The 20,006-nt window shown below is 44.4% G+C and overlaps 1 protein-coding gene across 3 annotated transcripts; it reads right to left on the reverse strand.

The window, feature by feature from the left end:
• Positions 1–192: 192 nt before the first annotated feature.
• On the reverse strand, positions 193–19,790 carry strip2 (striatin interacting protein 2). Of its 3 annotated transcripts, none has more exons than XM_084039050.1 (22): positions 19,523–19,790; positions 16,273–16,342; positions 14,937–15,011; positions 12,892–13,026; positions 12,538–12,658; positions 11,776–11,844; positions 11,006–11,112; positions 10,721–10,848; positions 10,444–10,632; positions 9,983–10,033; positions 7,699–7,931; positions 6,966–7,031; positions 6,814–6,877; positions 6,488–6,559; positions 6,237–6,311; positions 6,028–6,125; positions 5,436–5,562; positions 4,262–4,362; positions 3,806–3,872; positions 3,597–3,701; positions 3,263–3,467; positions 193–2,637 (listed from the first exon to the last, which is right to left on the reverse strand). In XM_084039050.1, the coding sequence occupies exons 1-22, from the start codon at positions 19,625–19,627 to the stop codon at positions 2,387–2,389; spliced, it is 2,514 nt and encodes an 837-aa protein (XP_083895176.1). In that variant the 5' UTR covers positions 19,628–19,790; the 3' UTR covers positions 193–2,386. The 3 variants fall into 3 exon arrangements, with proteins under 3 accessions (XP_083895176.1, XP_083895178.1, XP_083895177.1); XM_084039052.1 differs by having other exon boundaries at positions 19,607–19,789; XM_084039051.1 differs by lacking the exon at positions 9,983–10,033 and having other exon boundaries at positions 19,523–19,789.
• Between the last annotated feature and the right edge of the window lie 216 nt (positions 19,791–20,006).

Consider the following 20,006-nt stretch of genomic DNA (forward strand, 5'->3'; position numbering starts at 1 on the left):
AATCCCAAAGGGGGATACGCTCACATCACCATCCACCACAGCTGTACCCGAACTGTTGGAACATTGGCCCGAGGAAATGTGTGACGTGGTGTGAGTGCGTGGTCAGTTTGACCTTCAGTGTGTGTGTTCTCCATCCTCTAACCCTGTACGACTCCCTCAGCCAACGGAAAATAACTTCACAAACAATCGCAAACCGTTCAACATTGTTTAATAACCAACTCTGATATTGTACTTTGTCGTTCCATTGAATAATGCCTCTGTGGATCTGTAATTGCACATACCCCCTGAACAAATTCAGTACTGAGCATTTACGTAGACTATTCAGATATTGAAATGCATGTAACAAAAACACATATATACGGTAGTGACACCCATAAAATGCTAAACACCTCTGGTAGAATAACTGTACCAGATACAAGAAACAAGTATTTTTCATTGATTGTACAATTTTCTGGTAGAAAATAACATTTTTTGTATTGCAACCCTTCCATGGTAGTTTGAATGAAAAACATATGATCATGGAGGTGACAACAATGAAATAAAATATAGAAAATGGCACTCAAATTTGGCACAAGATACAAAAAAAATAATACAAATACATCCCATACTTGAAATGTTGTTGACATGAAGACAAACTCAAAATGAGTTATTGTGTTGAGTGAAAATGTACAGCCTTTGCAGTAAATGATTAGTGCTTCAGATGTTATTTTCATATAAGAATCTAATGATAAATGTGTATTCATCACTACAGGTAGTGAGCTAGATGACGGCAAGGAAGCTTGAAAACTTTTGCAATATATTATCTCCATAAACCTGAGAATCTATAAAGTATACAATATTATTTTTTGAAAGATTTCGCCTTCCCCAAGACAAAAGAAAAACACCCACGTAATGCAGAACACTGTAACTTTGAGAGTACACTTCTAATTGTGCTGGAAACGTCATTAGAAACAAAACAAAAAGTCATTCCAAATAAATGTGAAACAAACCGGTGGCCATGCACATTCACATAGAAAAGCAGCAATTATTGTTCTCTGCAGAGCTAATAAATAACGGCTCTTAACCCCCATCGATGCAAGACGATATCATCTGAACCGAACAAGAATGACGTGAAAGAAAAGTGACCAACGTTGTGTTTTCTGTGCTCGTTCGTGTGCTTCAGTTTCAGATGAAACAACTCGTTGCTCTCGACTCTGGAGCCCCCTGCTTTAGGTAGTTGGACGTGAAGGGAACAGATGAGGTAAAGTGAAGACGAATAAGAAAAAAAAAACAGCACCATTTGTTTGTGACAGCTGTGTTCTTCCAAGTGCTCACCAAGGTCGCCAGCGTGGAGCTCAGTGGTTTGTGTGTTGTGCTCTTGGTCAGGCAGTTAAGAGGGGGAGTCAGCGGGGATTCACAATTATTAATCATTCTGATCATCACTGAGGTTAAATTTAACCAGGATAGAAAACCTGAAGTCTTTTCTCCCAACCGCCACAAGGGGCAGCGATGAGCCCATTCCACACTTGGGCAGGAAGGATTTTAAAAGACAAAAAGACGTCGATGATGAAGACTTAAACGGGTATTTTTGCTGGGTTAAAGAGCAGTTCACAGCCACCTCACTGTGCTTTTCTACGAGACCATGACAGGCCTGTGGTTAGCTACGCAAACAGGAACGAATCCTGGATGACATCAGTGATTCCAGATTTGGTTTTCTGATTCCTGGAGTTAAAAGTTCCTTTAATTATTAGAAATGACTCCATATAAAGGTCAAATTTCTATTTTAAAAGAGAACAAGAAGAATACAGTTTCTTTTCAAAGACTTATTGTTTCATTCCTCATATACTGTTTTTTCTTTTCTGCACGCACATACTTTATACGTTCACAAACGAAACCATTCACTTAGAGCTGGTATATTTCTGGTACATTATGTGAGATCTCTATTCCATTACTGAAAATAGCTCCCACGTCTACATACGGGCTATCAAAATGACCCTGTGGTTTTGCTTCCAAAAGGCCTTTTTTTTTTTCTTCTCTTCTACAAAATACATAAGAAAAGCTTTCAAATCCATCACCCAAAAAACTACAACCCAATACCTACAGTAGGCTTTGTGTGTGTGTGTGTAAAAAAAACAAAAAAACAGATGAACTGATAAATAAATTTACATCTTGATAAAAAAAGAAATCCGACACACATCGATACAAATAAATAGGAAGGAGGAGTCCAAAAAAAGCACCAGCATTTTTAAAGGGGGGGCCTATAAATTGACAAAGCAGTGAAGACATTTTTTGGGGGGGGCGGAGTCTCCTGCTACAGCGCTCCATGTGTGTTCAAGTGTGTGATATCTATTTATGCCAAGCTCACAGTAGGAAGCCCCCCCCCCCTGTCTCCTACCCTCCCCCTCCATCACGGGTCCTGCAGCAGCCCCTCCCACTGGATCGGCTGGGAGAAGACCTCCCGCTCCAGCCACATCTCGTAGCTGTAGTGGAAGTCCTCGGGCAGCTCCACCCGCTGGCCCAGCACGCTCTGCAGGCAGTTGTCCACGGGCGCGAAGTCTCCGTTCTTGTTCCTGTCGTAGCGGCGGCTGTTGAACTTCTCGATGCTCTCCCGCAGGGCGCACTCCTCCGCCTGGAAGTCCCAGGGGCGTGCGTCGATATCTGGAATGAGAGGAGGGGATACTCAATCAATCTATAGGACCCTTTGTTCATCATCCAATACCCTTCGTCTTCGTCCTGACACAACAACTCATTTATATTTTCTAATTCGCTCATCATCATCGTCTTCTTCCTCCTATCCATTGTCTCTCTTACACTCATGGCGACGGATCACTTGCTTCCCTACCAGGGACGGTGACCCTGAAAAACCCCCCCTTTTCTCTGTTGCCATGGCAACACCACCATCCGCCAATGGCTGTCGCTGCATCGTATCTCACACACGCACACAGAGCATACAAACAGGTAACATAAACACAATATTAAATGCACAAATACACGTTTTAACCTGCATTTAAATTATATTCACATAAATGTAGTCTTCACACTGCAGCCGTTCTATTAATCAGCTACGTGTGAGAGTGAAGGAGGCCTGCTGGGACTAATTATCTCCGCGGTTCATTAATGAAGATCTGGGAGGCCAGCTGAGTTGCGGGTCCAGGAGATCGACACAATACGTTTCCTTTTTTTCTTTTTTAATTAATGCTGCACTTAATACTTTTTTTAATGATATAATAGGCTTAACACCATTAATTATGAACTGAGCATCCCATCCATCATCAACAGTTACCGTTTCCGTAGGCCCAGTCGTCATTGAGCCTGTGGCGGACCTTCTGGTAGATGGCTGACATGGTCTTCATGTTGCTCTTCCTCCACTGGCGGCCCAGGTACTTGGTCTGGATCTTGAGCAGCTTGAGGACGTAGAGCTGCATCATGGCCTGCTTCACCTTCAGAGCTCTCTTCAGGATCGGGGCCGACTTGAACACCACCAGCATCTTTAAAAAAAAAGGGAATAAAACTGAGACTGTGGGAGAATGTCGGAGCATGCTTTTATAAAGAACACGAGATGATTTATCAGTGCATTTTTTACGCAGCGTGAGGCTTCGCAGTGGTTGCAGACTCACCATTGTCCGGGAGTGTTTCCACTTGGTCAGCTTGTTTAATATTCTCAGCAGATTGATGCACGAAAACAGGTTTCTCCAACAGAACTGGTTGCTGTCTCCTGCTTCCTAAAAGACACACACAGTAGACACATGATGATGACACGTGGAAGGTCTGACCTTAGATCCAGTGAGGATCAGTCAGGTGTCGTGCTGACAGTGTTTTGACTCACCAGGCTCTCAGCTGTGAGCTCAGGCATCTCATGGACCACACAGTGGGGAAAGTCCAGGACACATATACTGCAATGAGAACACAGAAGGGCACGCTGATTACTTTCCAGATCTACCAATCACGTTATATACTGGAGAATCGTCTTGGGCTGCAAAAGCAATACTGTACTTTTCTACGGTATTGCACCTGAGCTAAAACAGTCACCTGCTGAGAATGACTCTGGCCCCCTAATTTGTGGCTTAATGTAATTTGTTTTGTTTATTTCACACCTCCATCTTCTGTTATTGCCATTGCTGCTGTGATGCCATCTGTTCTCCCTCACGAAAGCCTGCTGATTCATGCAGGATCGCCGTCATGACAGTAATTCGCCAACAACCCTGTTTCTTTTGTTTTCGACAGCAAATTGAGACGTGCAATGGTTCCCGTGAGGGTAGGAAGTAAGAGGAAAGGACCCTACCTGTTTTTGGCACTGATATAGGACATGATGTTCTGATTGAAGAACTTGAGGATGAGTGGGATACAGTTGGCAAACACCAGGTGTTGGGAGACGATCTCGAACTGCGGGAACAGAGGAGGCGACAGAGGGGAATAGTTTGTTTGACATTCTGGAAAATCTTTTCATTTGAATGGAATAACACCACAGAAGGTTTACACGTCTATTTCTCCGTTTGGATTTGTTTTTGTGGTTATTGTGGGTGAGATAAAGGACATTTTCTGATTATGATGTTGACAAATCCCAGAAGGGAAAATCCATATCTTAAGAAAAATAATAATCCTGCATCATTGATGAGTTTTCTGCGTGGGGGAAAAAGGTCAGGAGCCTGGATTTCAATTGTCATGCAGCATCTAAACAAATCCATCACCTCATCCGAGAAGCTTTGCTCAGATTAAAAACAGGCAATTCTGCGGCAGAATCATATAATATTTCATTGACTGTGGTTGTTTAAAAATGTGCTTTATTTTGCCTTGTTTTCTTTATGCGATGCTTCCTGTACTGATGTAATTAATGCATCATTCAAATCTTATCATACAGTGTTTGTGTAAATAATGTTCAACACTGATTGATTTGACTTCCCACTGCATTCTGTTAATGTGTCTATGTGTAATCTGGTTTTGTGTCAGCAGAGGGCGCTACCACTATAACTCCACAGAGCAGCCATGAAGACTATATGAAGGAATGTCCCTTCCTAGCAACAAAGTATCCCCATCACGTCCCTGTCGCTCTGAAACTCTGCACAGCTGATCAATTAAACAAGAAACGAGCAAAAAAAAAAAAAAATCCTCTTTTAAAAACGGCAGATTTTAGACCACATGCCGTCTTTGTATCTGTTTTCTGTCTTCGTTGAGATGAATAGACCAGCTGTGAGGCTGATGCAGGAGGTTATCAGGAGTGAGGGGTCAAAAGGTGGTGGAGAGGAGGATGGAAGGAGGGAAATAATGGCATTCTGGGCCGGATAATCAGGTGGTAGGTTAGTGAAGGTAGCAGTAGGGGGGAGGTGCATGGATACTAGTATATGTGTGTAGTGGGGGAGGGCAAGATGGAGAAAAGAGAAGAATAATGTGCAGGGAGGGTACGAAGGTAATGCCAGGTCCCTGCAGGAGGGCGGCCGGGAGGCGTGCGAGTGTGTAACCTGATAAATGTGGTTGAGCTTGAAGTGTTTGAGGAGCAGCAGCAGCAGAGCAGAGATGGCCTTGACGATGATTTCCTTGTGCCGGTTCACGTCGATTCCCAGCTTCATGCTCTGGAGGACGGTGATACTGGAGGACGCACACAAACACAAACACACTGTAAGGCCTTCAGGTCTCTAATTATAATCACTTTGTCTGAAAAGCATCGCATTTAAAGGGACAGAGTGTTCGTGCTTTGGAAACAATAAGATATCGTATTGAGTCTGTCGATTATAATTCTGAGGTTTCTCAACAAGGACAGTGGGCGAGCGTCAGCTCGTCTAAAACTAGGTGAAAAAAAACAGAAAAGTGTCGGAAAAAGTCACATTTTCTTGCTGATAAAAAAAAAGCCTGATAATCTCAAAATTTTAGGAATTATGTGAAAATGTGCATGTCGACAAGCTATAAATTGCGGTGATATTTGACAACATACATGTGTCTTTTAACCTCAACCGCCTCGGAACGATGCTATAGATGCGTGCTGACGCATTAAAAAAAAAAAAACAGCAGAATTAGAAAAGAAAGAAGGTTCTCATCATTAAACACGGTACTTACGGCATCTCCTCAGGCAGCACGTCAGCCAAGATGTTGATGGAGTCCGTTTTGGCTTTGGAGGTCGGAGCTGCAGCCAGCAGCAGCTTCAGCAGGGCAATCTGACACAGGTCACAATGCACAGATCTAGATTTTTGTTTCCAACAATATGACTTGTTTATTGTCACTCACTGGGAGATACTGTCTGTTTACAGTGTTTCTAAAAGACTCACCACGTACTGGGAGAGGTTAGGAAGCATGCCAAGGTAAAGCATCTCCGTCGGCGTCTCCTCCACCTCCTCCTCGCCCTGAACACACATGAAATTATTCATGAATTCACATCCACAAAACACTCACATTTCAGGAACAAAGGCTCGTCTCTGTCTTGGTTAAATATTCACCGCATTAAATATTCACGATAAAAGTCACGATTTCTAAAAAAAGAAATTCTTGTAGAAAAAAATGTCACAGTGACATTACCGACCAGAGTCATTGGACACTGTTGGAGCTCGTCCTCCTTTTTGATCTGGACTTCAGCGATGGACACATATTTGTGCTGGAGAAGACAAGAAAACCATAATAAATATAACACAAGATATTTATATATTGAGGTGTTAGAAGAAGTTAATTGGCGCTGCTACCCGACACCCTCAGTTTGTTAGAGTAGCAGTATGGATTTCTAACTGGGGTGTCAATGCAGAAAGAGGGTATTGATTAAGAAACTCTCCGCTCATAATGAGCCAAAGAAAAGGAGGGGAAAGAAGATTTGGAAATGTGAACCTGATGCATTAGTGATGCTCCAGAACTCACCTGTTTGAGAGTCTTGACGCTCTCATGGATGGGTCTGGGCAAGCCCACCAGGGTATCCGTGTCACTACAAAAACACAACACACAGCTGCACCAGACTGCAACGACACAAATATTAAAATGATCATTTTAACCGTCTCAAATTAAACACCTACTTCCCCAGAGTGAACCCGATGAACTTGTTTCTGCTGGTCTCCAGGAAGTGCTCGATGTCTTTCTCCCTGTGAACACACAGACGTGCAGCAGTTTTACATCTTTTTTTTTTGTGTTTTTTGCTCCAGGAACACCTGCTGCAACCCAACGTGCACGCCCACACACACAAACGAGCACAAGAGCGACGCTGCGTTAGCTTCCTCAAATCTAATCAGTCACACTGCTGCTCTCGGCGAGCCTCCTACTCGATCAGCAGCGACTCCAAAGACGAAGGGAACGCACTTAATGAACCACGGAGAAGATGAGACGGAATATAGGTTTTCTGATAATGGTTTCATCCTCTCTCAGATGCATAAATCATGTGTCCCAAAGCAGAGGTGGCACCCTGGGAAGACGCCACACGGAGAGCGTTTCACTGAACCATAGCAAGGAGGGAAAACGGAGAGAGGAGAGATTTTTTCCCTCTAATTTTGTTTTAACTTAAGTAAGATGTTTTTTTTAAGTCGTGGCTTTAGGAGGGAACTTATCTCTACTCTTTGGTGGTCAAAATGCCAACATTTAGAGAATAAGAGCTTTTGAACTAACGAGGAAATCCATCAGGGATCCTTTTAGCAGCTACAGCAATTACTCAGTATTATTTATAATAGAGAGATCTCACTTTATGACCCAGTTTATCCCGAAGTAAGGCTGTTTATTCAACACTCCTAAGTGTAGAAGGATAACTTTGCAATTAACCTGACTTTGGGGGCCCAGGGAAGGCCCTTGGGGAAGTTGACCCTTTCTGTGGAAGGTCTGAGGGGCGGCGGCGGCGGCGGGGGCTGGAGGATGACGTCGCGGTCCAAGGGGTCCACCTCGCCCTCGATGCCGCTGTCCGTGTCCTCGGGGTCCTCCTCCTCGTCCCGGGCGTCGTCGTTCTTGAAGGGGTCCCGCTCGTTGTAGGTGTCCAGGCTGTCCTGCTTGACCAGGGGCTGGGAGGGAAAAGGGCACAGGGGGGTCAACGGCATCATATAGATAGATAGAGAATGTATACTGCGTGACAGAAAATTATTATTGTAACCCTATTTAGGGAATCCAAATTCAGCCATATGTGTTGCAGCGTGAATGTATCCCAAAGGATCGGCACAACAATATCATCTTTGTTCCCACATTTTGGGAAACATTCTTATTCTCTTTGTTGCAGAGAGCGAAAAATAGCATATTTGTGTGAGATATTAAGCCGCAGCCTGGGAAAACGGTTAGTTTAGCTTAGCATTTTTGGATTTAACTTACCATTACATCTGCACTTCAAAAAGATATAGAAAAAAAATGCAAGCAATGAGGCTAAGAATGATATTGAGCTCGTACCTACAGACAAAGTCATTTCAGTTCAACACACAATCATTCACATACACACACACACACACACACAAGTATCGCAGGTCGAACAGGTTTTTCCGACAAATGACAGAGTGGCAACAGTGACAAGCATCAGGCATGAGTCAGCGTTCTGGACATTAGTGGAGCCGGTGCAGTCGATGTATGGTGGTGCGCCAGTGGTAGCACTAAAGGCTTGGGACTAAGTGAGGAGGAGTGTATGGTGGGGAGGAGGGAGGAAGAGGAAGTGAAACCATTCTCTATGGAGAAGCCATTCTCTGCTACGTGGCGGGGGAAAAGCCACCACAGTGTTTTTTTTGTTTTCTGTCAGGGTTAGGGGACAACCGCTTCCAATGACATCCATGTGAGAGAGAGGTCAACTGAAACCCAAATACACCTGCGGAGGAGGAAGTTCGTGGCGATCTCAATTCACCTCCTTCCATGAATGCATTTTCAGGACATTGACCCCTAGTCCAGAGGCTACAGTGCGAGGTGATTTTTTTTTTTTTTTGCGGACAAACCTGGCAGCGATGGGATGAAAAGTACAGGAGGAGAGATGCTGCTACAGTCGATGTCTGGGGTGACTTTACAGTAGGACAGTGTGATAGTGACCGCTCCAGCGCCAATGATAACAGCCAGCAAGTCAGGCCCCCCCCCCCCTCACCCTCACCCTCCCTCCCCTACCCAAACTGAGCAGGCCAAAGTGGAGGAGCAGAAGGAGAGAGGAGGGATTATTAGGGCGAGTAGAAGAGGGGAGGGGCAGGATGAGGTGATGGAGTGGAAGGAGATGAAAGTGGTGGAATAAGCATGGGAAGGAGAAGGAGAAGGAGGATAAAAGCAAGAAAAGAAGAAAAATATAAGGACGAAAAGAAAAAAAGAGCATACAAGAGGAAAACATTCAGAAGAATTTAGTACATAAGTAGGATGGATTTTTTATTTATATATATATTTTTATTTAGATAATGATGATGGGAGGATAAGCAGAAGGAAAAGGAAGAGAAAAATAGTGGCGATCAGAGGAAAGGAGAAAAAGCTAAATGGATGAAAACATGCAGGTGGCGATGATTAAATTAAAGAAATAGTTTGAAATTTTGGGGGAAAAGTGATTATTCGCTTTCTTCCGGAGAGAGTTAGATGAGAAGATCTCATGGCTGTCGTTATTGTGGCGTTGCCAAGCGACCAGCTGTGACTTAACGAAATGTTTTTTTTTTTATCTAAATATGAAGTTGTTTTTCCCAAATATCAAACTCTTCCTTTAAGTATTGGAGTAGGATTGCACTGAAAGCACTTGGAGCATTAACATTTAGGCTTCTGGATCCATTTAATCATTAAACACTATATTTGTCTAATAGTGTCAATATGCTTTATTTACAATATAATTCAACTTCCTTTGTCAGAATAATTTTAGTGTGAAAAGGGTCAAATTTCTGACACATTAAATATCGCTTGCTCAGTTTTCGGTGCATCCTGATATGAGTGGATGAGGGTTACATGACAGGAGGGGAGAGCAGAAGAGAAGGAGGAAAGAAAGGGGAAAAGAGGGCAGAACAAAGAGAGAGAGATTAAAGAAAGGAGGTGTGGATGTGGGAGGGGGAGTGCAAAGAAGTCCAGCTCGATGCAGGGAGAAAAATGCAGAAGGAAAAAGAGGGAATTTGTGGGTAAAGACCTGCTTCTTGGGAAAGGGACTGTCTCCTTCCAAGCTATCAACAAAGGCACTCTGTGGGAACACAAGGAAGAGGGGCAATGAGAAACCAGAGCCGGGTCCGGTCTACCGGCTCCACCGGAGAACAAAGCAGCCGCAGCACCAACAACACGTCTGGTCGTCGCCGACTCACGACAGAGGACCAGGGATGTTGGCGCTGAAGAACTTTTCCAAAAGCCTGACCCGGAAAATATGTTAAGAGGACGAAGAAAATGGGGATTCAACAATAAATGGAAACAAATTAGTCGTACAATGTCATATTAGTAAATATCGTTAATTTACTGGAGGGTTAGAAGGTACCAAACACACTGTCTGTGGCTACAAACGCTCAAAATCTGCACTTCTTGCATATTAAAACGTTGCATTTCCCCTTGTCTAAATGTGTTGAGGTTACAGTAGTAGGGGGGATGGGGGGGGGTCTGTACCCTGCGGCTGCGGCGGCCTCTCTTCTGCTGCTGCTGCTGCTCGATGAGCTCCATGGCAGAGGCCGGCGGTGAGGCTGCTCTCATGGCCCGGACCACCTTGATGCTGTCCTCCGGCAGCGGGGGCAGGCTCAGACGCTCCCGACCCCGCACCTTCATCTCCTGGAGTTCCTCGAAGCCCCCCAAGGTGAACTGGAAGGATGAGGACGGACAGACCACAGTTCATGCAACGGAAATGTTAAAAAAGCTCATGATGTGTCAACGGCTCTACTTCACCGACCAGTATGGTCTTCCAGAGCAGCAGCAGCACTTTCTTCATGGGGAAGTGCGGCGCGTTCATGCTGCAGAACTTGGTCACCATGGTGAAGAGGAGCAGGGCGAAGGGCTCCCCGTTGTACAGAGGCGCACCTGAGGGATCAAAAGGTCAACTTACATTTCTTATATACACATATGAAAGCACCCGTTCAGACTTTCCTGTGCTTTTCAAGATCCTAAATGATGACTCAGCGTTTTCCTCCAAGCATATAAATAGACTGCAGGAGTGTATTTATACACTTATACACACCGAGCTCAATCTTGAAGGCTTCTCTCGCCGCTCGCCACTCCGGCCTGTCGTCCTCCGTTTGAACTCGGATGGTCTCCACGATCAGGTACATGATGCTCAGAAGCACTCTGCAGGGGGAAAGCAACACGTGACCATGTGAGAGTGAGTGTAGGTGTTTAACTTGTGCCGAGGACAGCGAGGAACGTGCCTGAAAGGTCTACAAGTACAAGAGGCGGAGGAAATGATGAGTAGCGATGAAAGTGTGAGCGGTAACGATTTGTATTCTCTGCGGGGTAATGCACCATCCATTCACAATAACCCACGATGTAAGTTGAACGCATTAAAGCGCTTTTGTTCGCTCGACAAAGCCCCTCGGTTCAAAATAACTATAATGGCTTTCAATTTTGCAGCAGCAATTAGGCGTAAATCTGCTCCTCCAGCCTGTAATTAATTTGTAAGTGTGCGACTGGGGAATGCACAGTGTGTGTGTGTGTGTGTAGAGGAGTGTTCAGACTATTGTCTGCAAAAATCAATGCAGAAGCAGATCATGAACGTGAGGGAAAGAGACAATAATATGATTAAATGTTGATAATAAGGTGTGTGTGTGTGTGTGTGTAAACTAAAAGGTACGCATGAGAAATGCTGAATGATAAAATTTTGATTAAAAAAGCAAGACAGGCAGAACTAAAACACCAAATAATAAAGCTATTCTTGTATTTATTGGCTTCCCTTGCTGTGTGAAGTGAGCTGAGTGTGGAGTTGGCAGTGAGTCATGTGGTTATATTACTTACCTGAGCTCCGTGCTGTCAGCGAGAGAGATGGCGGGCTTCCTCACGGCGCTGCTGCACGCCTGATTATTACTGCACAAAAAAACGCAAGGAAACATTGGCATCATTTTTAGTGGTTTGATTTGAAAAAAGACGAGGCAAAGCGACTTTATTCAAGTACTTTACATGAAACATTAAAAGCATTGGAAAGAAAACACACAAACAAATTAAAAAATAAAGAAAAACAAGAATATCAAAGGAATAGACTTGAATAGATTTGCAGCTTATGTAACAACAAAGAAGCAGCCGGACCCCGACTGAGGGGCCGACACCAGCAGCAACAAAGCGGACTTGAAGGGTTTGAAATCACAGACGCCAGTTCTCTGTATTCCTGCGTTTCAGCCTCTCTCTTGTAAGCGAGACTTTGACTCTTTCAGGGCTTCAGCCTATCGCCTTTCACTAACAAGACAACCACCAGGCCACACTATGAAACACCTCCAGATTTCAGCACAGATATCTCCTCCATCTGAGCCTTCAGGGGGGGGAAATACAATTAGAAAAGCTGTTTTGCTGTCTCTGGCTTACTTGCCCTTCACGTCGCCTTCTTTTACCCTCTGTTGTAAACAGCCGAGCAGCAGCGACTCTGTAATCTTATCTCATCACGCAGATTCAAGGTGAAAGCCACTGAGGTGGTGAACACTAGACTCATGCATCCCCAGCATATTCCTTGTGTGTGTGTGTGTGTGTGTGTGTGTGTGTGTGTGTGTGTGTGTGTGTCCTACTCACTCGATCTCCATGCTGAGCAGCTCCAGCAGTGCCGTGAAGATGCCCATGTCATAGAGGAGGAAGACATTGTGTCTGGACCAGTGGAGCACATCTGCCTCTGTGTCGCACTCGTCAAACACTCCTGGAGAGAAAAACAAAAAAAACAGTGCACAAGCGTCGTGTTTTGTGTGCCATTTTCATTCAGAGTTTGGGCTTTTTCAGCTGATTTACTGACTGAATGATTTTGAATAATACAGATTTGTTCTGGTGTTCTGTATAAATCACACTACATGGGACGTATCATATTGAGCAATGCTGTGTTTCACATAGATGCCTTTTAGCAGCTGCTGATATTCTAAATACTGGCCTACGCACCCTGAGCCAAGTAGAGGATGGCCCTGGCCACCTTCAGCCTCTTGTCTCTGTCCGTCACCTCCAGCGCGTCCAGCAGCCTCATCACATACGTCCTCTGCTCCTCCACCAGCAGTTCGATCCACCTCCTGTCCCGAGCTGCAGGCGGGACACGGCACAGTGAGCAACGTTACCATCAAAACTATTGGGCCTGATTTAATCTGCTGCCTTGAACTTGAAATAATTATTGCTCTGCTGCGACAACACTCTCCTCTGTCAAGTACTTTCAAATATTCTGATGACACAGCGATACTCGCCCTCCTCAGTCATAGGCAACCGCGTCACTCAGTACAGTGGAGGATGGAGTCACCTCCTCCTCGACGTCATGGAGACGAAGGAGCCCCCACTCTCTTTAAGTTGAACCTGTATCTCCAATTTCACAATCCTCAGCCTCACCAGTACAAACGACCTCCTGAAAATCACCATATCCTCTAAAAGTCTTCTATTCTCAGACTCATCATTTGATTACGCAGACAGTAAAAGGCATTAAAGCAGCGTAGCATCACCGTGATCAGTGGAGCTCAGTGCTTCTTCTCATTTTCTCTGCATACTCGAGTCAGGGAAACAAAAAACACTTTCTAATTTCTGTCCTTCCTGTTCTTCATGGAGTTTAAATTAGACATGATTTAGGTGAGTGACTGACTGGGAATTTATGATTAGTTGTGAAAAACATTGATTTGCACACACATACACAAAGAAGTCAAAGAGGAAGAACCACCCACTGACACACACTAAAAAAAAAGACCATAATCAGAAGAGACAGCTCCGTGCTCTATTTCTGTAAAACAGCAGGCGGAGAAGCTCTCATCTAATCCTGCTATTCATTACCGCTCGGCTCGGAGAGGAGGTGACAGATGAAGACCAAATGGAAAGAGATATACCACAATAACTTCAGAGTGATATTTGTGTGTGTCGTGATCATCAGCCCATAAATGCCTCCGTTCCAACCGAATGCACCGTATAGAAAACAATGATTCTCTCTTTGCTCTTTTATTTTGAAGGGGGGGAATATTTGACTTGTGTCATTTCTACACAAGATGTTATGATTAAACATTGGATTCGAGCATCATCTTTTGTCAGAGGGTAAATGATGTTGGGAAAGCTGCTTGGTTCCCTTGGTAACCAAGTATCGATCACATGTTCAGGATGGGATGTCTATCCGTGGGGACATCCGTTCTTTGAACGGCTTAAAAAGAGCAGAGCTTTGATGTGGCTGGTCACCCTCAACCTCACAGGTCGGCTCAAAGAGACCACTCACAGGATTTGGCTAAAATAATTGCTATTCACGACATTATCCCGATAATCATCCAAATATGCTTAAACCTCTTAAAATGGCACTCAAACATCCCTTTACATTTTGTGAAGAAAAACACATATTTCTATTGCATTACAGATAAGATGCATCTTTTTTTGTGAACATCCTTTTTAGTGGGGAAAAAAAGAAATCTTAAATATCATCATAAATGCATAAATACAGGATAAATCCATGTTTTTAAAATTATTATTGTATACTGTATTTTTAAAACCAGGCTCTATTTGTCACCTCTCAATTGAAATAGACAGCTTCTTTAAATCACCTCTGAGGATATTTATGATCATCCCGATAATTCACCATAATCATCTTATTGTGAGTCCCGTCCCTTAAAGCAACGCTGGCTTCTCCTTCACCTCAGAGGTGAGAAAACGGAGCTGAACTGAGCTTTACACATCGCTTTCACTGCTTTTAGTGTGAAGCAGTGAAACGCCATCACGATCACAGTTGTGACAACGTCAAATTTGCTGTACCAAGTGACTGCTGCATCTATTTCTTCATTTCACTCATTCATGTTATCTTGTGTGCACCGTGTCGTTGAGCTAACCTTCACCATCTCACGTATGGACGCTGTTATCGCTAAACTGGGGCCATTCAGAGCCACACAAAAGGGACGTCAGGAGCCACCAAGGTCTGGGAGATAAACAACAGTACTGGCTGGGGAAGTAGAACATGTACATGTACACACACGCAGTACCATGGCTCCTGAAGTCCTCCTCAAAGTAGTCCCTGTTCAGGGCAAACTCTGGCTCCTCCGTGTAACTGTAGAGCTCTGTGGACACAATCAGAAACACTTCTGTCATTTCATAAAGCAAAAAAAGTAAGTCATCAAACACAATGATCAACAGATGAATCAATACTGGATATAATAGAAAGAGAGCGAACTGTGCCGGCATGCAAAACTGACAACAGACGAGCTGCTGTCTCCTCCGCGGTGATCTCATCCACACAGATGTAATGATTCATGGCGACCGCCACGCTTCTCCTCCTGTTCGGAGAGCGAGGCGTCACTACGCGACCCGGAGGAGCCGTCGCCGGAGAGCCGCCGTGACGGGTCTGTCGGCTCGTGTGTGTTTGCCAATGAGACTAACGCTCAGCTGCCGCTCGCCATCTACGAGAGAGACGATCCTTCTCGAGCCAAAATATAAAGTAGGAATCACAAACGCCTATGGATGCTGTTCTTCTGTCCTTTATACCTCTTTTATGTTTCCAGCACCAAATCACACAGCTGTCAGCTGATGCTTTAACATAAACTATACTCAGACTGTGCTGGACTTACGATACGATGGGTATTAATTACTTTTTAAACCGATTTTTACAACATTCTATGAATTTTTACGACGATTTTTTGTAAAAATTCAACACATTTTTTGTTACTTTTTATCACTGTTTTTGACTTATTATCCTCAGGCTTTGACATGCATATGATATGATGGGTATTTATTATATTAGTTATACAATGTGTCAAATGTCTTGGAAAACAGGTTTTACGCTTCAACGCTGTGACATAAAACAACTCAAGAAAAGCCGAGGAATGAAGATGCAGAACGATATTTTTCCATTAAACAAACACATCATTGTTTCTATGCTAAGTAGAAACACAAATATCACAGCAGGAAACCTGGCAATCATCATCATTTTAAGTTGGATGTGAAAATTGAATCGGATAAAGCTTTGGAAAGTAAGCAGACCAGACGTGTGCATGAAGCTACATAACGAGGCGAGAACAAGTCTAAATTTAGCAGATATTTGGTCAGACATTAAAAGTCATCAAGAGTCAGGGCATCATCAAGCCCAATGGGATTCATCCTCTGTGGATCATGAACGCCTTTACAAGATTCTACAGCCATGTTGCACGCACGAAAACGAGATTTAGTTAAACAATATATAGCAGACATGCTAGAAGTATCAAACATACTTCTTCTTGGACTACATGCATTTATTCAACCACATTCTTACACATTTTTGTTGCAATTGAGGCTCATTTTCTCATCATACTGCAGGAAAGTCTGGTGTTTAGCAGCTGGTCTTACCTGAAAGCTCGGCGGTCAGAACGTCCGTGTCTCCGTACTCAAACTCCAGGTTGGGAGACTCCATGGAGCTCTGTGGAGAAACACACACACACGTTTGCATACACACACTAGAGTGCGACACCCGATTTCAGCTCAAAAATCACAGATGTCCCGACACCCACGCGCGCTCAAAACATACTGCAGGCTATTCACATTTTTACTGTACCCACTACTCTACTCCATTTGCGGTCACACACTTAAACTCCACACACACACACACACACACACACACACACACACACACACACACACACACACACACACACACACACACACACACACACACACTCTCCAGCCTCAGATTTAAATTGCTGCATGCATTTGAGTTTTGATTGGCTGTTGAATATCCATGCAGCGTTGATTGGACTATTTTTCTCACAATTACAGATCCAGCTTTGAGCACGCTGCTTGAACAGTGACTCTCTCCCTAAAACAGATGCTTTGGGTCAAGAAATAAACTGCAGTAAAGAAAGGGAGGGAAGGGGGGAGTCAACGCCCCCCAGTTTCAGAGAAGATTAGCTCCTGCGTGCAGCCGAAGGGTCTCTCCTGGCTCCGACTTCAGCCTCACCCTGTGATTAGCACGAGACAGACTGCACACGTTACCTTTCTATAAAAACAACGGCTGCATGCAATCGCACAAACACTTTGCCGCAACCTTGGACGTCCAAGATATCAACTGCCCTGTTTTTAGCTCCGTGACAAAGCTACATTTAATGCATACGAGCTGTGAAAGGAATTCTCGCCCACATGTGGGACAAATAGAGGATAGGTGTAAGGGAATAAGCCTTGTGGCTGGAACAGTCTTGTTGTTTTATTTGATCCCTATGTCGTTTTTTTGGGTAGAGGATGTAACCGGATGTAAAACCACTGGGAGGCCCTCGAGCTGTGAGTGTTGGATGAGTTTAACCCTGTCAAAGCTGCCCCGGGACCAGGATGTAAACAAAGGATGTGCTGAGTCAGCTCTCCTGGTTGAAGTAACCCCGCGTGCCGACACGTGACCGTCTCCTGCAAAATACCTGCAGCGACCGACTCGGCATGAAATGAAAACATGAAGGGACGTCAGCTGATGAAATATCATTAATGCACTTGCAGACCAGGAAACGGAGCGCAGATGATTGGACAAAATCACCAACAAGTCAGAATGAGGGTGAAGGAAACCTGTTTTTACGATCTGCAACAAGTTCTGAAAATCCCCATAAAATCTACTTGCTTTGTATATTTTTGCACTTTTTCCCTCAATCCCTGAACATCCAGTGCATTTAGATGATGAGAGTATTGGGTGGTCTGGTAGTTCAAAGCACCATCACACTTATGAATGTATCATCTTCAATCTCCTCTTCACACACTACACATAATATATCCACAAGGTCATGCATAAGGTCATATGTTATATATGTTCACTCTACAGCATAACAAAATAATAAAATCATTATTTTTGTATTCATTGATAAACCATTTATTCTATTAAGTGATCATTTTGTGCAACCAGCAGCAGTTCCTCACATTGGAGCAGCTGGGACCAGAGAATGTTTGACAATCTTGCTTGATAAATGACCCTAAACGTTTATCGATGATTGGCTAATCCAATACAAGCAAACCTCATCCGCCATCCATCTGCTGAAGAGCACAGAGTCGGGGCCCGGGGGGGGGACTAGTTCCTGAAACTGGTCGCTCCTTCTGAACCCAGCAGAGATGACTCTTTAATTCCCGTGAGCATCTCCCTCTCTGTGCTTCTAGTCTCCCCCCTCCAGCCTCCCCTACTCTGCCGCCAGCCGATAACGACAAAGCCCCGACTCCAAACTGGCACCACTTCTGACCCCCCTTCCACACTCCACACCACATCAGTGTGCAAACACCGGGCACAGAGTCAAGCCCCCCCCCCCTCGACCAACATATGTCACACAGACGAGAGTCGACTGCCCAGCGATACATACATGAATGAATCTCCGATTAGAGGTTAACTCCACAGACAGGAGCCCAGTGGCCATGCAGGCAGTATCAGCATCAACGTGTGGCTTTGACGTTAAGTGCTTTCAACATCCATAACCCCCCCCCCCCACTCAAACACAATCACCAAGCCCTCGACCCAGAATCCATCTGCGAGATGAATATGCTCTAATTCCCTCAAAACCATTCAATGTGCTCAAACAACAACACACACACCAGGGGGCACCGGGGTTGTTGGTTTTTTTTGACTTGCTTAACTTCTCCGATGTATCCGGACTAAACAACCCAGGAGGGAAAACACATCTTCTTCTCATTGTTTTTCCACAAGGGGATGAATTATCGCTGCACGGCACACAAAAAAACCCCATCAGACTGAACATGAGCCATGTTGCTTTAATGTTTCCAGAAGCAGAGACTTAATGGTGAATGTTTCCATCGTCAAACCTTGCATTTTCATTCATCAATCTAGCTTTTCCTCCTAAATTTTGAACGCCTCAGTCATTTTTCAAGCAAGAAATGTCAAACAAATGATGGTTCCAAAGTCCTCAATTGTGATGAGCTGATTTTCTTTGTCAGATATTAAATTCATATCTTTTTTCACTATTTATTATCATGTTAAAATGACTAGTTGATGAATGGAGAAAGTAGTTTGTTAGTTGTTGCCTTAAATTTAATCACAAGAAGTGTTTTTTTCCCCTACAAAATCATGCTCTTGTCACTTAATTTGACCAGCAAACCCCCTAATAATAATACTAATATTGTGAAGCAATAACTATTTTGTTAAGTTTAACATTTATCAGGTGACTTGAATGTTTTTAGTCAACCAATCAATGAAGCCAGTGACTATGAAGGATAGGCATATCCTAATTAATGGACTAAATCACCGCAAGAGATAAAAAGCCATCAATAATAAATGACTACCATGCTCACATATGCTTAGTGGTGGTGGTGGTGGTGGTTTTGTGCAACATTTCCCCACCTGCATTCCCCACGCTGAGCACCACTGTAGGATTACTGCGGGGTTATTTATAGGAGCCGTTCGCCAAAATAACACATCGGTGTCTGCCTGCCTGCCTGCCTGTCTGCATGCTTCCCAGCCAAGACGTCGACTCACTGCATGGAAAGGACATGTAGCAGGTCGGAAAGCTCCCCAGCAACAACACACACACACACACGCGCGCACACACACACACACACACGCGCACACAGCTCCTATACCATAAGCTGTAGTAGCCGACTGTACACAAACGCCTCTCCGATTTACCTCCGACTCCTTCTGCTGCTCCTTGAACACATCTCTCGGCCTCTGCCTGTCGCCGTTATCGTTAAGGTTATTAATGATAGGTACCTCCATGTCCTCCGCCTGCATCGTCCTCGGTCCTCGCTCACTTCCCCCTCCGCGGACAGTGCATGGCGGGCCGGCGGCGAGCTGTGTGTGACTGCAGCACCACGCCAGGAGGAGTACCGGCTCCTGAACCCAAGTTGAGGATCTCCTCCTCCTCCTCCTTCTTCTGCTGCTGCTGCTGGTGCTGCTGCTGCTACTCCCCCCTGTCTGTTTGGTTCGCTGTCCCTGCGCGCCCCGAGAGGGCGGGGCTAGTGAGCGCGTGAAGGTAAAACGAGGTGGTGTCGCGCTCATTAAAGCTGATGGTTAGGCTAGAGGTGAGCACACGTCATGTCAAAATAAGAGCCCGGGTTGGCGATACGTAGAAAGATGTAAAGGGCTGTAAAACATAGATGAAAAAATACTT

The sequence above is a fragment of the Eutrigla gurnardus genome (genome assembly GCF_963514095.1).
Source record: "Eutrigla gurnardus genome assembly, chromosome: 21".
In the NCBI taxonomy this organism is placed as follows: Eukaryota; Metazoa; Chordata; class Actinopteri; order Perciformes; family Triglidae; genus Eutrigla; species Eutrigla gurnardus.

Excerpts from the sequence above, each read along its gene's own strand:
- strip2 (XM_084039050.1), bottom strand. The coding sequence starts at position 19,627 with ATGCAGGCGGAGGACATGGAGGTACCTATCATTAATAACCTTAACGAT. Across the intron at positions 16,343-19,522 it reads AGCAGCAGAAGGAGTCGGAG|AGCTCCATGGAGTCTCCCAA; the intron begins GTAAATCGGAGA and ends GTTTCTCCACAG. Across the intron at positions 7,932-9,982 it reads GTCCCTTTCCCAAGAAGCAG|CCCCTGGTCAAGCAGGACAG; the intron begins GTCTTTACCCAC and ends TTTCCCTCCCAG.